The sequence below is a fragment of the Heteronotia binoei genome, chromosome 4 (assembly GCF_032191835.1).
Source record: "Heteronotia binoei isolate CCM8104 ecotype False Entrance Well chromosome 4, APGP_CSIRO_Hbin_v1, whole genome shotgun sequence".
NCBI lineage: Eukaryota > Metazoa > Chordata > Lepidosauria > Squamata > Gekkonidae > Heteronotia > Heteronotia binoei.
In genome coordinates this window covers 105,280,175-105,298,732 of record NC_083226.1, presented here as the reverse complement: position 1 = coordinate 105,298,732, position 18,558 = coordinate 105,280,175, and the positions used below count along the sequence as shown (strand labels likewise).

The window sequence follows — 18,558 nt, the reverse complement described above, 5'->3', positions numbered from 1 at the left end:
GCCCACCACTTTCTACCCATGAAAATTGTCAAACCAGCACTGATACAGTTACTATAATACCAGTGGTTAATAGTGATATGGACATGGATTTCCATAAAATTAGGATCATTTTATTTAAAAATTGCTGTGGGATTTTGATGGAACAGTATTAAATCCAAGAGGAAAATAAATTTATGTTTTAATCCTGAGGGGAAAGTACTAAGTAAATACAAAGTGTTTCATATTATTTCACTAATCTCCTTATGGGAAGCCGAGGTTGACTGGCCTGAAATCACGCAGTCAGCTTCCACACCAAGAAACTGGGTCTGGCACACCCTGCTCTGAAGCCTTAACTCCTATGCCCTCCTCCTTCTCCACCACAATCTCCAGGAATTTCCCACCGACCTGGAACTGGCAGCTATAATTAGGATTGATCCGAATTAGTTTTCCTTCAGAGGCCTTTAGTGATACTTTTCAGACCAGCAGTCTCTGTCTGATAACATGGTTGGTCTTAAGCAACATCTGCTATGTATCTGGCCTGCTGGTACAGGACACCATTTCCCCTCCTTTCACTGTGTGTTTCTTTCCCAGAGGAGGATAGGGAGGAGTCCTCAGCCAATCAAAATAAAGCTTTCCTTCTCCTTTCCTCCCTCAGCTAATCATGAGAAGGCCTTCTCTGTGTTGTTTCCCTCCTCTTCTGTACCTCAGCCAGCTGAAGAAAGGTTTTCTTTCTCTCCTCTGCATAGCAGAGTGACAGGTAGCTTAGCTAATGGGAGTTAGGGAGAGGCAGCAACTGCCAGAACCAAGGTGTCAGACACTGGAAAGTTACCATGATATAATATGATGCTGGTTTAAACTGATGAATTGCTTAGCTTAACTGACTCCATTTTCTAACCCATGTTATTAACCTCAAGGAGAAACCTTGCATATCAAAGTAGAAGCATAGCTGCTACTAACACTGGTGTGAATTCCTGTCCCTGATACTAACAAAGGCAACATCCCTTTGAAGATAAGGTGCCTCCGGGAATGCTGGTTTGGCCATCCCTGTGAGAATGGGAACCAGACTTCCGGGGTTGAAGCTTGGTGAGCTGACCTGTTTCCCTGTGTAGAGCAGACCAGGATCTTTGTTTTTGGACAGAAAAGGCTTTATAAAGCCTACTGTCTACTTTTTCCAGTAAAGGAAATTGTCTACGGCATGCATGTTTATTTCGAGGGGGATTCACTTTGGCTGACGAAAGATCCCAGGAGGGTTTTTTTTTCGGCTTTGAAGATTCCCCCGATGAAGAATTGCATTCTATCGCCTACAAAGAATCCTTGGAGTCATTAAATTGACATAAACTCACTAAGGCTTCAACTTCCTATGGACTATAACAACATCTGAGATAAAGTGGACGGGATTATGAGAGAATAGACGTCGTTAATAAGGTAACGATCCTTATCTGCTACTCCGGGTTCAATTTAAGCTTGTTAAAAGGGAAGATCTGGGACCCAGAACTATTTTTCAAAGTGGAAAATCAAGGAGAAGTGGAAGGGGGTAGAAGTGGTTTTTTTGGACTCAAAAGAAAGCAGAAAAGTGCAGAAAAATACTTGCTGTTATGAATTCCTGTGGCTTCGGAAAAAAACCCCAGTCATAACAAAGCTGTAGTCTCTCTCCTCAAAACAGGAAGTGACGTTTTCTGCAATTATTATGAGACTTCAATGCTAGAGAGTCAGGAAGTAAGTGTGGAGTGAAGAGGAGCATCCAAGTATCCGGATACTTGCAAGAGTCAGTAACCATAGAGAAACATTGGAGGCTAATTACAGAAAGGCCAAAATATTTTCACTAAATAACTTGAAAGTGGACTATAAAAGGATTTAAAATTTATATAAACAATCTCCTACGGGCTAAATAACATGGACTATGTGCTTGAAATTGGAAAATAAGCCCTAGAGGGTAAAAGGAAAACTTTTTAAAAAGAGAGGCTTGGAACTTTAAAAATTAATATCTTGAGCTAGGAAGCTTCGAGGACGGCGTTTTTAGGCTTGTTGAAAAGGGCATGCTCTGTTCTGTTAAATGCAACTATCAGATTGGGGAGTGAAGATACCAATTAAAAACCCATTATTTGTAATGGACAATCAGTAATGTCTGAGTAAAAGTTAGAATCAAGAATTACAAGGTTAAGAGCTGCCTTAGTGAGAGAGGGTAAAATGTCTAAACAAGTTTATGATCAATTGTACGCTATGGAAGGAAGAATATTGAAGGCAATGAGTGATTTAATAACTGGAAGTGAGAAGGAAATAAACTCCAGTGCTGAAGAGGTAAAGAAAGAATTTAAGAAGGAAATTGATGACCTAAGGAAAGAGTCTCAAGCAATAGCTAAAAAGACTGTTGACACAGAAGTGAAAATTAGAGATCAAGATGCCACCATTAAGAAAATGCAAGAAAAAGCAATACTACAAGACTGTAAGTTGATGGAGAATATGATTCGGATAAGGGGAGTGCCTGAGAATGAATAAGAGGATGTGAAGACTCATATTGTCACAATTACAGCTGAATTTTTGGAAGAAGATCCTGAGGAGATGGAGCGTTTATGTGATGATGCATACAGAGTCAATTCAGAGCTTGCCAGAAAGCGTAAACTACCCAGGGATGTTGTGAAACAATTTTGGATAATGATTCAACAGGAGATCTCGAAAATCTTGGGTTATAACATTAGGAGAGCACCAGTTGTCTTTCTGGTGGGATTACAAATGGAAAGCTTTCCAAAGCAAGACAGAACATTGTTGTGGTATTTGCTTTCAGCTGCGAGAACACTGTATGCGCAAATGTGGAAGCAAGATAGAATACCTGAAAAATGGGACTGGGCCTTAAAGGTTCTTAACTGGAGTGAAATGGACAAACTTACTAGAATCTTAAATGACATAATTTGGAGAAGTTTAAAGAAGACTGGAGTAAATCCCAAAATTACGTGGAAATATAATGGAGGGTGAAGAGTCATTTAGTCTTTTATGACAACATTAACTGAACTTTAAATGATAAAGAGGAATTGTGATTATTTAGTTAGTAAGATATAGTTACATGGTAATTATACATATATGAGTTAAGATAAGAATAAGATAGCTGGAATTCCGGAGTTGATTTTATAACTATGAGTTTTGTGCGTAATGAATACCAAGCGAATTATAGAGAAAAGGTTATTGAAAAATTACTTTTTGTGTAAAAATTTTATAATGGTGAAAATATATTTAGTAGTGTTTGATAACATTAATTGAACTTTTAATGATAAAGAGGAATTGTGATATTGTGATAAAAGCATTAGTAGAACATGGTTATTTGGTAAACATATATATATGAGAGTTAAGATAAGACTAAGATAGAGGGGACTCTGGAACTGAATCAATAACTATGAGCACTGTGTTTAATAAGTGCTAAGTGATTATTAGAGAATAGGTTAGTGAATGATAATTTTTTTTTCTTTTTAAAGATTTTACAAGTGTGAATTTACCTTTAATATGCTTTTAATTTGTTTTAAGTACCGGCAGAGGTCATGAATAAGAGTGGGGGGGGTGGGGAGGAAAATATGTAATGTACTGGAGAAATATATTTGAATTTGTAGAGATGAATTTATCTCAATATATTGCAAAATAAAAAGTTTGGTCACGAGAATGGGAACCACAAAGAGATAAGAGAAAGCAACCGTGTGAAATGTATCTCTTCATAGTGGGAATGTAGATTTGCTTAGAAACCTTTGATGTACAAGTGTTTAAAATATCTAAGCACCCAGGGAAAAGTATCAGTTCCAATCTTGCTGCGCTTAGAAACTATGAACTATCAAAGAAAGCCTTAACATTGTAACAAATGGAGTCTGGTTATTTGAAGTTCCATTGTCTGACACAAGGTTGGTTGCCTTTGACTGAGAGAAGCAGCTTGGCTGGCTAGCGACAGCCACTTGGGCGGGAGAGAGGAGCAGAGTCAACCAATGAGTTCTCCCTCAGAGGCCAAAATAGGACTTGAAAGGGCCTCCCCCACTGCCTTTTACTGAAAATCAAGCTTGATTGCTTCTTCCTGAAAGAAGCAAGCTTAATTGCCTAGCAGCAGTCACTGTCATGCAGTTTCCTTAGAGGGCCAATCCTTGTCTGTCCTGGGGCCAGCAGTGGATGGGGCAGAGCTGAGTCAGCCAATGCAATGCAAAAACAGTTGTTTGATGGTCCAAACCATCACCACAGTCCCACCCAGTGATGGAGCTTGGATCTGCCAAGATGGAACAGCTTTTATTTTATGGATGGATGGAAGATAGAAAGGATATGTTGTTGTTTTAGGATTCCATTAATTTCCATAAATGGTGCTGGTGAAACATGGGCTATCCATAGATTTTCTTTGTATCTTCTAGATTACCAGTAAGATGCAAGTAAAAACTTAACCAAATTTAAAATATATTTTCACCTGCCATCCTTGTAGTTTTCTCAAAAGTGTAAGTCTGTTTACTGATGTTAAAGACAAATTATTTCATGTTCTTAGGACAGTCATTTTTAAAATCCGTACATGTTTTCTTGAACCAGAAACCTGAGAGATGAAAATTATTTTACTTGCCAAGTTAGCCAGATAATTAGCCTAAATCACATCTAGTCCAGTATCCTGCCTCTCAGTGTGCAGGTCATGGTGCTTCAAGAAATATTAGTAGAACCAACTGCTTTTGATAATCCTTGTCCTGCTGTGCAATCCTGCCCTCTGACATTTTCAGAGTTAAGGATGCCTAAAGTAGTTTCCATTGTTTTCCTATGAACCCCATTCATTGTTAGCTGTTCACATGCTTTTTATACATTTCCAGTTCTGCTGCAATTTTTTCCCCGATGCAGTTTGTGGATTTCACACATTTATTCATTTTGTTGCAGCCCATATGCTCTGTTTGGTGCAGTATCTATACAGTGTATCAGCATGTCTTATTCAGGACAGGTTATGAAGAGTTAATGTTTTAAGACCAATAGATAGGTGCAAAAGGATGAGTGGTGTGCTCACAGAATCAGTCTTCTGTTCATTTTCCTCCTGTTTAACTGGTATGAGTAGGAGCTTGGAGTTGCTTGTGTTTAAGTTTTTCTTGGTTTTTTTAATGGTGTAGCTGGATCTTGTCATGGTTCATTTTAAAAACTAGATGACTTTTAAAGAGCCCATGCTAAGACCTTTGATTAGAGTGATATTTCTGCTAGGTAACTGATGGGGCTTTGAGCATGTGACTATATGTGGTAATGCTATCCAGTTCTGCACATCTTGAGAAGTAAATTTTTTCTTTACATGTTTTGAGTGAGATGGATGTTTGCCCATTCTCAGTTACACTGGGAGATAGATGGAAGAAAGCAGATGAAGCCATGAGAAAAATTTCTGTCTGAATTATAATGAAATCATGGATTTATGTGTATGGAGGTAGAGCAGCATTCATGAATGATGCGCTGGGACAGTTTGTGACTACAATTATGAAGACCTCCAAGGGAAAAATTTCAGGATCAGGAAGGGTTTGTCCAGAGCAGAATTGTTCTAAGATAGGGGGAGGAAGTGCTGACTAAACTTCTCTAAGATTGGGGATTGATATATGCGAAAAAAGAGATGCGCAGGGTAAATGAGAGGGCTGTTGGGATTTGGCTTCCAAGAATTGGTTCCTGGGGCCCAGCCTTACTCTGCTCTCTGTTAACAACCATGGAACAGAGACTGCTCTGGTCACCCTCACAGACAATCTCCACAGACAGCTGGATCAAGGCAGGTCAGTGCTGCTGCTATTGCTTGACCTGACAGCAGCATTTGACACAGTCAACCATGACATGTTGGCTGAGTGCCTCACCAAAGTAGGAATCCATGGGGTGACGCTGAAGTAGCTTACCTCATTCCTCCAAGGTCGGGGACCAAAGGAGGTGCTAGGAGACGTCACTTTGATGCCCTTTGGTATGTGGGGTGCCTGAAGGAGCAGTTCTCTACCCAATGTTGTTTAACATCTACATGCACTGGTACTGAGTTTCAGGCTGGGTAGCCATCAATATGCTGATGACAGCCAGCTGTATCTGTTGATAGCCGGCCAAACACTACCCCAGATAACTTGCCTGAAGAGCTGGAGGCCATGGTTGGTTGGTTGAAGCAGAGCTGGCTGAGACTGAATCGGTCCAAGATGAAGCTTTTCTGGCTGCAGGTGGGGGTGGGATGGGATTTAGGATTAGGCTGCCAACTTCCAGCTCTAGATAGTGTGCCATTAATTCTGGCACCTACCTGGGTGTGTTTCTGGATGCTTCCCTATGAATGTTAACAGTGGTTGAGAGAGCCAATTTGGTGTAGTGGTTAACTGTATGGACTCTTAGTTGGGAGAACCGAGTTTGATTCCCCACTCCTCCACTTGCAGCTGCTGGAATGGCCTTGGGTCAGCCATAGCTCTTGTAGGAGTTGTCCTTGAAAGGGTAGCTGCTGTAAGAGGTCTCTCAGCCCCATCTACCTCACAGGGTGTCTGATGTGGGGGTGGGGGAAGGAGATTGTGAACTCTCTGAGACTCTGAAATTCAGAGTATAGGATATAAATCCAATATCTTCTTCATCTCTTCTTCAATGGAGGCCCAGATCACAAATGTTGCTGGAGTGGCATTTCTTCAGCTTCGCCAGGTCAGACAACTGGCCCTCTTCTTGTCTTGCCCTGACCTAGCCACACTAACCCATTCAATGGTAACCTCTAAATTAGACTACTGTAACTTGCTCTATGTATGGGCACCCTTGAGACTGACCCAGTAGTTACAACTGGTCCAGAATGTGGTGGCTTGGGTTCTCACTGGAACCCCACTAACAGTACATAGCCAACCAGTGCTTTGCCAGCTGCAATGGCTCAAGGATGAATACCAGATCAGGTTCAAGGTTCTAATATTAACCTTTAAGGCCCTAAATTATCTGGGACCACCACACCTTCAAGACAGTCTCTCCTGGTACATCTTCCAAAGAACACTGTGCTCAGCTGATAAATATATTCTGGAGATCCCTGGCCCAGAAAATATCCAGCTGTCCTCAACCAGAGGCAGGGCTTTTTCAGCCCTGGCTCTGACCTGATGGAACTCTCTGCCAAATGATCTCCATGCCCAATGGGACCTAATTCAGTTTCACAGGGCATGTAAGGCAGAAATGTTCTGCCTGGCCTATGGTTGAGGACAGCAACAATTTTTAAATTAGACTGGTCTCTCTTCCATTAATGGCCCCACGGCACAGAGTGGTAAAGCAGCAGTACTGCAGTACTGTGGTCTGAACTCTCTGCTCACAACCTGAGTTCGATTCCGGCGGAAGCTGGATTCAGGTAGCTGGCCCAAGGTTGACTCAGCCTTCCATCCTTCCAAGGTTGGTAAAATGAGTACCCAGCTTTCTGGGGGGAAAGTGTAAAAGACTGGGGAAGGCAATGGCAAACCACCCCATAAAAAGTCTGCAGTGAAAACGTGAAAGCAACGTCACCCCAGAGTCAGAAACGACTGGTGCTTGCACAAGGGACCTTTCCTTCCTTTCCTCTTCCATTACAAGTATGGAATAATTAAATTCTTCATCAATGGATATGAGGTTGCAGTACTTCTTATATGTAGTGTTGAAAGCATTTTACATTTCCTTTGTTCAGGTTTTAAACTGTGCCTGGGATGGAGAGAATGCACAAAGAGGGGAGGACATGCCTTTGAGCTGACTTGTAGTTGTAATCCTCAAAGTGGAATATCTGGTAGCCTATGGTGTGTCTTTGAATAAATAGCATCTTATAATAGTAGTTTGACAAGGGGAAATCACTGGGGAAATGTACTTAGCTAACTTCCTTTATATTCAGATTTTTTCTTCAGCTTTTGTTTTTTTGCTGAATGTTCCTGGTTTTTCTGTTTTTATTTTTAATTAGTGAGTTTCTGTGTGTGTGTGTGTGTGTGTGTGTACTTAGAACTGAGATCTGCTAGAGCTAGTCTTTCTGCGCACATTTTCTTAGGGAAGCAAGCCGAAGTATTGTCCCCGGCCAGGTATCTTTTCAACATCACTATCCCAAAATATCAGATAGCTTTCTCAAAAGCACGACTCAACGCACTTTTCTCTTCGGTGCTTTTGGGACGTTACGCTGCTTTTGGGACGTTACGCTGGGTACCCATATCTGGAAAGATTGTGCCCCTGCAATTGCAATGAGGTTGAAACAACTCTCCACATCGTTTTGCAGTGCCCTAATTACAATGACTTGAGGGCAAGACTAATCTCTCCGATTCTCGGGTCCTTGGCGGGCAGGCAGGAGGATGAGCAAATTGCCTTCTTCCTGTCTGACGCTCATTCTGATGTTTCATCTAAGATTGCCCATTTCTGTTACGCTGCTCAGTTGGAAAGGAGGGAAATTGAGAGTGTAAATCTTGGTTATGAGTTTTAACAATATGTGTAATAGTAGGAGTCAGGAATTTTGTGTAAGAGGTGATGGGTTTGTTTTTATGTTTTTGTTTGTATTAAGCTGGTCGGATGACCGTGAATAAAGAACTACTACTACTTAGTATACAGTGTTGTTTGTAGAGCAAATTTTGAGTCTAGTGGCATGTTTAAGACCAACAAAGTTTTATTCAAGGCATGAGCTTTTGTGTGCATGCATACTTCCCCAGACACACAAGGATTTTGTTTGTAATCTCCAAAATATCAGTAGACCTTGTCTTACCATCACTTCTGTCATCTGCTCAAAAGCAAGTGGTGTCTTCGTTTGTGTGCTTCTGTTAGCTTTAAGTAAACACAGGTTTTAATTATAATGAAAGATAATAATGTACCTGCCAGTTACATGTGCAAAACATGAAGATATTCTGCCATTTGTGCTGTAGCATTTAGGGATACATGTTTCAGTGCATATTTACTGCAAATTATTTATTATGGTTGCAACTTGTATAACATATTCTGCATGAAAAAGTATCTTCGGTAGTAGAGGTAAGTAATCTTCTCTTGTAAAAGGCATATCTGAAACAATTATTATGTGGGTAAATTTGTGAGAGTGGGTAATTCAGTGGTTGCATCAAATTGTGTCCATTACTATTTTTACTTAGGATCTCTGATTTGGTGAACAGTAGAATTTTTTTGTCTGCAAATGAAATTCTAATAGAGGCTCCCATCAATTTGTTACCCTACAGCTGAATGTGTATCAGTGTAGCCGTGAGTCATGCAAAAGTTACTTTTTCCATGAAAGCATTTATCTTGATTGCAGGAGTTGGGCATGAGTAAATGGTACTAGGAAGACATTGGCATTTTGAAGAGCACATTAATGACAGAGAAGGCCAAGCCTCACTACTGATTCTGAGGTGAAATGTTCTGACTGGAAATTTTTTTCTTCAGGGTCTTTCTGGCTGATGGAAACAGGAGAGCTATTTTAAATTTTTGAAGGAAGAAAACAATTCCAGCAGTAAACCCTGAGGCAGTGCCACAAAAGAAGTGCTCTGAATGGTGAGAGCAGCACAGCTGCCTGCTGCCTCTGAAATAGAGGTAGTTGTTCAGTTTCTCCAAGTTCTTGTCTTTAAGTCCATTTTAATGGGACATTTTTAGATGGTACCAAAACTTCCTTCAATTAAACTGCCTCCATGTTTGTGTTTGTGGGTGGGTTGTATCTAACAGTTGTCTTCCACATCAGTGGATGTTGTTCTGTGCTGCAGAGTATGTGAAGTAGAGTCCTTTGTGAGTGTGATGTCTCAGTTTATTGTAGGTATCATATTGACTGTGTTTTAATGATGGAAGTGTAATACATTGCTGTAAAGTAGATTGGCGGAGTTACATTAGTCACAGTGGTAAAGCACACAAAACAATGTACCTGAAACCTAACAATATTCAGAGCACACTCTGTGTATTCTATTTTTCATTTCCTAAATTATTAGTTACATTGTAAGTTACATCTTAATAATGCAGATGTACTTTAAATATCCCCCCTCTGCTTATTAGCCTTCTTCTGTTTGTCTCTCTAGTTATGTTGTGATTTATGGCTTTTCTCTGCCTTCCCAGTCTTAGTTTAGTTTTGGATATAAGCTTACATACATCTCATGCTTTTGTTGCCTTTTCATTCATCTCATCTGACTTAGAAATTCCACATTCCCCTCTGTCAGTTTGAGCTCCTGATGCTTGCATGTCTCCTGGAAGAGGGCAGATAAAAAGTACTGTTCTTCATTGTGATGGAAATACAGAAGAACAGGAAGGGCTAGTCTCTTGTGCTTCTGGGTCTCTCTTTATCAGTGTCACATTTGAAGCAACTTTTTAAAATGATCAATCATGGTAGATATAATTGAGTTGATAGGATCTGAAATATCTCTTGTGAAGCTTTAGAAGTCAAAATTCATTATTTTTTTATATATATATATACACACACACATATATATACACACATATTTATATATGTAATGTAGATAGGCTTGTACTAACCATTACAGGCTATTTGTATGGAGGGTATAAAATTTATACTTCATATTAACCATATATTGAAAAATATTTAGGCACTAAGATCTCTTTCTTCTATAAAAAGTTTTATGTCATAATTTTATGCATAGCCTACATTCTGTTGCTTTGAACTGTTACAAAGAACACATCCTTGCATTTTTACCTCTGTGATGTCAGGAGCAACTGTAGTTCTTCACTTAAATATATAGGATCTGTTACATTTACACTTTTTCCTAAATAGACTTTCTTAGAAAGTCTTGAGCTTTATGTTGGGTTTTGTCTGGCCTTGATGATCAAGATGAGACCATGGTGTTTTCACACACATGAATAATGCACTTTCAGTCACTTGTAACTAGATTTTACTGTACGAAATGGCAAAATCCACTTGCAAACAATTGCTAAAGTGGACTGAAAGTGGATTTGGTCCCATAACCAAACGATGCCATAAGAATGCAGGGGAATTTGAGGGGTGAGTCCATGAGTAGTCCATGTCTGAAACTGTCATTATGATGATTCACAACAGAGTCGCAAAATGTCTTACTTGCCACCAAAAATGTCACTCTTCAAATAAGGATTATTGGGAAATTGCTAAAAGTATTAGAGATATTGGAAATAATTGCACATACAGAATTACTTATTTCATGTGTGTATTTAGTTAGATATGGACAGTAATAGATTTATTTAAAAAAACTGGACTAAAAACTGGAATAAGTTGATCTTGGATTCTCTGCTGGCTGTTACTTTAACAACTGCATATAATTTGTCAGATTATAAGTATTTGTTAACCACAAACCCGAAAAAGTTTTATAAAGGATGCAGTAAGATGCTCTGGGAATTTAGAGCTCTGTAATTCTTGATATTTTAGAAAATTTAACATTGGTTTCTATAAATATACTGATTTTTGTATGAATTTACTGATTTTTGTATAAATAACAGTTGTCATATATCCATTTAAAAGGAAGTGTCTCCGTAACCTGATAGCAGTTGCAAGAATAGAAACTGACAAGCTTGACTACCAAACCTTTAACAAGCATTTCCATAGTAAAACTAGGGTTTTCTGATATGTCTAAATAGAGATTTTTAGGAGACAGCTTCAGAACTCCATTAATTGTTAGTATTTGAACAAAGATTATTCTCAACAGATGTATTCTGATTCATCTAGAATTGTTGATTTTACCTGCTCCTTCTAAACAATTATGCTATTTCATTTGCTATAATACACATTGAAGTAATTAGTATTCAGTAGGTTCAGAGTTCACTTTATACAGATTTCTTTTTAAAATTGTATGTTAAATTTATTATAGCTCTTAAAAAGCAGCTGATAGTAAGTTAATATTCCTGAATACATTCATACAGAAATGGGTGAATGTGCTTATAGAATTATTTTTCTAATGCATTAGTCTTCAGCTGGTTGTCAGTAGCTGTAGATTAACATAAAATGTGTTACAACAGGGATGTAGCCACACCACTTTTTAAAGTTTTTTTTTTTTTAATGCGATGAGCAAAGGGGATGGCAGGCATGGAGAGAGAAAATGAATAGAAAGAGTGGGGGGAGAAGAAAAGCAGATGTAAAAAAACATTGTGACTACCATATACTGGATTGACGTTAAAAGCGGGGTCCCAGTCTGCAATGGTTGCCAGTATTAAAGAATTTAGGAAACAGTGCTTCTGTAAAAACATCTTCGGTTTTATTTTTCAAGTACTTTCTTGTTATGTATGCATGATAGTTGATTTTATACTCTGGATTTTTTTTAAGGTGTAGGAGTCTTTATATGAAATGGTGGTTTAATTTGTTTTAAAGATCTGGTAACATTTCTTGCAGGTACCTCATGCTTTATAACCCTACAGAACAAGAGCGTTTCTCAGTGGTTTCAGTCTATGTTAATACACCTAAAGTTAAAGTACTGTCCCCTTCTGGAAAACCAGTGGTAATCCAACTTGGTGCAGTGTGGGATGGATCTGCTAGTATATCACATGAAGCATATCAGGCAAGTTATTTGTAATATATCTGTATGCGTGTATTGATCAAGTGTGTTAATATTTTATATCTGGAAATAGTAGAGATGAGGCAGCCTGCATAATAAAGAGCATTAGAAAGCAAACATACATTTTCTACTGCTGCTGCTTAGAATTTCTTTTAAAATGCCACCCCTGTTAGTGAAATTGGCCAAATTCATAGAAGTAGTGAGTATATTACATACTTAGAAAATCTATCAGGATGCAGAGAATTTGAATTATCTGAAAAACAAAATTTTACTTTTAAAAAAAAATATATAAATGCCTTCCCAAGACAGACATAAAGCTGTTTACTAAAACATTAAAAGAAATCAAAAAGAGTTCTTTGATCATAAGCTCCAGAAAGAACAGAATATTGTGCACAGCTGAACATCATTCTTATTGCATGGTGCATGTGTTTTCTTGTCTTGTCTGATTGCATTGTTTATATCCTGTAATCCACCTTGAGTCTCATGAGAAATGCACATACTATGAAGTAAATAAAACATTTTAAGGGAAAAGGAGAGGTAGGAAAATCAACTTCTCAGTCCTCCCAAAAGGCTTAGAGAATCCTGGCAGAGGAGAGATTGTCTTAGAATCATGGAATCATAGAGTTGAAAAGTACCTCCAGGGTCATCTAGTCCAGCCCCTTGCACAATGCAGGAGAATCACAAGTATGCCCACCTGTCCTCCTTTTCATAATTGGCCTAAATTCACAGAATCAGCATTGTTGTCAGATGGCCATCTAGCCTATGATTAAAAACTTCCAAAGGAGGAGAGCCCACCACCTCCAGAGGAAGCCTGTTCCACTGAGGAACTGCTCTGCCAGGAAGTTCTTCCTAATGTTTAGCCAGAAACTCTTTCGATTTAATTTCAACTCGTTGGTTCTGGTCTGACCTTCTGGGGCAACAGAAAACAACTCTGCACCATCCTCTATGGGATACCCTCTATATGACAGCCCTTCAAGTACTTGAAGATGGTTGTATCACCTCTCAGTTGTCTCCTCTCCAGGCTAAACATGCCCAGCTTCTTCAGCCTTTCCTTGTAGGACTTGGTCTCACCATCCTCTTGCCCTCTTCTGGACACATTCCAGCTTGTCTATAATCTTCTTAAATTGTGGTGCCCAAAGCTGAACACAATACTCTAGGCGAGGTCTAACCAAAGAAGAGTAAAACAATACCATCACTATTCACAATCACTTCTTGGGTGGGATGAAGTTTCCAAATTGTTCCCTTTTGCAATTCCTTGTGGGGTTTTTGAAGAGAGGGATATATAAGAAATCCAGTGCACATTTCTTTTCAAATGAATTTGCTTTTCCAGTTGCAAGATCTTCATTAAAATTTTTGTCCTGTTGAAATCATCATAGCATTTTGTGTTTCCTAAAACTGGGGAAAGAAAATAGTCTTTTGATGATTGCTAAAACGTTACAAATATATTGAATGATAGTTACATTTGAGCTTGTGAAATAATTTTTTTTTAAAGAAACCTCCTTCTAATCCTTGCTTGATACATAAGCAAGCCACTGTTAATTGCCCACTCTTGAACTATTATCGAAAGTGAGCACATGTGAGATCACTGTCTTCATTCACATAAAGTGGCTGGCTCATATCCAACCTTAGGCTTGTGCACTCCCCCCTCCTTTACACTGTTGCTTTCTTGGATTCCCTTCCCTCCTGCCTGATGTTATATGCAAACTAGGCATATTGCCCAAACTAAACTTTGCCTGGGTACAAGAATGATAAACTACACTGTGATTGTGAGTTGTAATTCTGTCTTACAGGGAAACCATTGCTCATCCTCTGTGCATGCTAAAACATATTGGTTTTGTTAAAAAACCCCAAAAGGGCTGGAATCACAGCTCAATGAGGAAGGAAGAAGGGAGTACATAGTCGTATTCCATGTCCCCAGGACACTTTCATGGTATACATTTCACATATTTCCTATGTGATGTATACATCATACTTTCATGATATACATTTCACATATTTCCTATGTGATACAGCTGTTAAAAATTATTGCAATGAGTTTAATATTCTTTTTACATTGTTAAGAAGCCAGTATTGGAGATGGGCATGAACCAGATAATGAACTCATGTTCATTATAAATATTGGCTGTTTCATGTTAGTGAAGTTTGTGGCAGGTCAACTGGCATGAACTTTCCACAAACCTTCCAGCTATTTTCAGTTGTTTGTGAATGGATACATTTCCAGACAGACTCACTGCTCAATCTAAATGTTTTCAAAACTTCAAAGCAAGGGAGGGGGCAGAATTTGAAGGGCATGTTGAGGAACATCCAGGGGAAGTCCCCTGTGACTTTGATATCTTTAGCTTGCACAGGATCTTTCCTGTGTTCTCCTGAACCTCCTGAACTTGCACTTATCTAAGTGGCAGGTGCTCATTTTGACAGGCGCAAGTTCAGGAGTGCATAGAACAGATCCTGTGCAAACCAGAGATACCAAACACATGGGGGATCTCTGGCTGACTCTCTTCTATCTGTCCTCCAATTTTGGTGAGAGCTGGATTCACAGGATCCAAGTTACACCCCCTTCCCCAAAGAAGGTGCTGCCAGGAAAGTAAGGAAAATGCTTTCTGGGGAAATGATAGGTGGTTATTTCCCCAGAAAGTACTTTCCTGGGGACACTTTCTTGGGTGGGGGGTACATAACAAGGACCCTGTAAATCCAATTCTTAAAAATTCTGGAGGGCTGGTAGAGGAGAGTCAACCAGAGATTCCGTGTGAATTTGGTACCTCTAGCTTGCTGGGGGGACATTCTACTTGGTCACAAATCAAACTAGTTTGTTTGGTCCTTAAAAGTTCATGGTAGTTTGTAGTTTGCAAACGGGGCATGCTGTGAATTGAACCTCATTTTTCCAGTTCATGCCCATCTTTATTCAAAATGGCTCATTCATCCAAAAATTTTCGAAGTTGATTCACTACTCCAGTTTTTGAGTGAGTGGTCAACAACACAAGAATCAAATTTTGTTATCTTTAAAAGTGAATGGAAGAGGTCTGTGATGGACCCCTGTCACTTTCCCATTATCAGGCAGATTTTTCTGCCAAAAATTAGTTCCCAACCATGACTGAGCAGCACCCCAAAGTAATGTAGATTTATTTATTGTTTTAAAAGTCTTTCCCATCTCATCACTAAGATCTAATTTGTCTTTTAGCCAGACCAGGAACTTGATGGGATAAAGCAGGAGCCCTCTTGTTTTTCCCTTTCAGTTGGCACTTGAGACAGTATAACATTCAAACAGAAATTACAATTTTATTTAACAGAGAATAAATAGGTGTAGTTAGGGTTTGGAATACTGAGATAAAATTGTTAATGTAGATTATACTTTTTACCAATAAAAATGTTGTTGAAGCTTCATTTCATGTATTCCTGGATCTTCAGCTTAGGCTGATTCTTAGACATTTAGTTCTGATACTGAATTCTTCCTCATAATTGATAGAAAACAGTTAAAGCAAAGAGTCATTTCTCTTCACTCCAAAGATGAACCTGTCTGACTTTGTCAGTCACTGATTCTAAACCATTCTGTCAGAAGCCAACTGACTGTCTGACTTTCCAAAGACCAACTGGCTGCAAGACTCCCGAAAAGACCATGCCCTCGTCACTCAGCTAATCATATAGTTCTTAGCTGGTGCTGTCCAATCAAAGCAAAGTGTAGGGGAAAGAGAGTAGCCTGTCACTCAAACTCTCCAATCCTCTGAAGAGTTTACTGTTCACCTCCCTGCTCTCTGAAATCGCTGCACTAGGAAATCTGTTAAGGGAAGTCCATCACAAGGTCATTGTGACATCTGTCAAGCTGAAAATGGAGTCATTGTGTTAAATATTCTATTGTAGAAACTTTTAGTTTAGGAGAAGCCATAGATATAATGAATGAAAAAGAAACTAGTAATATTGTAAAAATTAGCCCTCTTGAGTAGCATTATTTTCAAACATATTTTCAGAATGAGGCAGAATGTTGGCTTTTATTAGAAAATAGCTTCTAGCACTGTGAGTTTATGATCTCAGATAATATAAGTGGTCCTTAGAAAGCTGAATAATTTTGTTTACTTTTGGATGTCTGGTTTTGGTGTTGGAAAGATAAGCTTTCCTTTCTTCCCCCCAACAGATCTCTTTTATGGCTCATGTACCACCTCTGGGTTTTGGAGTTTACCAGCTTCTGGAGGGATTAAATACAGAAACCATACTGGCGGATTATAACCTCTATCACACTGATAAATCTAAACTAATCAAGCCCCAAAGAATTTTCAACATTAAAGAGATACAGAATGCTTTGGATGAGATCATGTTAGAGAACTCTTACATGAAAGTCTGGTTCTCTGGAAGTTCTGGGCTTCTGGAGGTAGGTATGCTAAGTACTTGGAAGTATTTGATAGTAAAGTGAAAAAATGGGAACTATCAATCTAATCTTTTTTTCCCTTAGAAAATAAATACAAAAGAAGATAATAAAAATCATCGTATAAAAATGGAGTTTGTTTGGTATGGAACTACAAGTAACAGAGATAAGAGTGGAGCTTATCTCTTTCTGCCGGATGGAGAGGCCAAGGTAATACTGTTGCATTTATAATGGGTTTTGGAAGAGCCAAAAACATAATGAGGTAGATAAGGAAGAACAGATATGTTGTTGATTTCTCAGGCTATGTAGTACTGTTTAATCATGGGTAGCAATGCCCAAACTTGTTCCCAAAATAGTACGAGATGATACACTTACATGTGCGAGTCAACCTTTTTTTTCAATATAAGCAGATTGTTTTGTTCAGTAATGCATTTCTGAATGGATATTATCTTTTTCTTAATAACGTGCAGCTATATGTGAACAGACACATTTGAAAAGCATAGTGTTTAAAGTGTAAAACTTCTCTGTCCTTGATCAGTGATTTTTGATTCATATATTCTAGCACCCTTTTATGAATATGCATGTACAAACTCTCTGTTGGATGTTGTCTTCTGTTGAAGTGACACAGTGCCCCCTTTTTCTCTGCCAATATGAGCTATGATCTCATTCCAAGGGAAGCCACAGGCCCTATCACTTCTGATAGGTATTTGGAGACTCCATGTAACATCACCATTCCCAAGAAAGAACACACTCATTCTGTATCCCTTATTAATAGGGCAAGGGGGAAAGTGGGTCTCTCAGAAGTAGGAATGAGTAGACGCTCATAACTGGAAGGAGCTGATCAAGGAGCAAAAATTTATACTTTATTGGGTGTGTAGTGAATTGCACTACCAGTTTAATGGGAGAAGAACTGTATCCCAGGTGTCAGGCATTTGGGAACAATGATCCACATGAACTGATATATGTTCTGATGTTCACATTAGTAACATTATAACACTGATATTTTTCACATTTAGTTCAAAAGCTGAATACACTAATGTTAAAACAAGCATTATTTTATACTGAAGTAAGAAATCTTATTTGATCTAGCATATAATTAGCAAGTTGGAAATAATATCAATTACTCCATTTTCCTGGAATTTCATAAATATTTTTTTATTTACAAAATTTATAAAAACTCTCCTGAGGGTCGGACTGGAAATTGCATCATCCCCAGTCTAATGTGCACTCAATTGTCATTTCAGAGCTGAACTTGAGTCATTTAAAAATGCTGTGGGAGCCTATTCTGATTGGGCCTGCAGCACAGTGGGACCAGGAAGCTTTGTTTCTCCTCTTGTTCCTTTTCAAATGCCAAAACAGCCTTCCTTGAAATGGCAAGGAGAAGGGAAAATGAGGGCTCCTCCTGGTCACACTGTGCTATGGGTCTCATCAGGATTAGGCCATTGTGGAATTTTTAAATGGCTTGAGCAGCTCTTAAAATGATGATGGCATCCACAAGCCAGACCTGTGGCCAGCATAAAGTGTAGTTTGTATGAAACTGAAGTTGTTTGCAGATTGCCTCATTAGGTGCAATCCCTGTAATAACTGAAGTTTGTTCACATAGCTGTTATTTCAATAAACAATGTTGCGTCTGTAATGTTACAATAGTTCATTTGTCAAAGCATGGGACTGAATTTGTGATCTTCTAATAATTGATCCTTTCTTGAGCTTGTTTGTTTTCTGATTTGGTTTATTCTGGTTTGGTTTCCTATGGTTGCTATGAAATAAGTACTTGAAAGTCAATGTGTTCGTGCTTGCTAATACAGAAAAACAGAAGGCATAGTGGTAATTTTTGTTTGTCTTTCTGTA

At 38.7% G+C, this 18,558-nt stretch overlaps 1 protein-coding gene across 1 annotated transcript in view; it reads left to right on the top strand.

The window, feature by feature from the left end:
- MAN2A1 (mannosidase alpha class 2A member 1) overlaps nucleotides 1-18,558 on the top strand; it is a 113,044-nt gene that overhangs the window by 78,834 nt on the left and 15,652 nt on the right. The window contains exons 13-15 of the mRNA XM_060235616.1: nucleotides 12,194-12,359; nucleotides 16,483-16,716; nucleotides 16,798-16,920. Of these exons, the coding sequence (XP_060091599.1) occupies nucleotides 12,194-12,359; nucleotides 16,483-16,716; nucleotides 16,798-16,920 (523 nt within the window). The remainder of the gene's footprint in view (nucleotides 1-12,193; nucleotides 12,360-16,482; nucleotides 16,717-16,797; nucleotides 16,921-18,558) is intronic.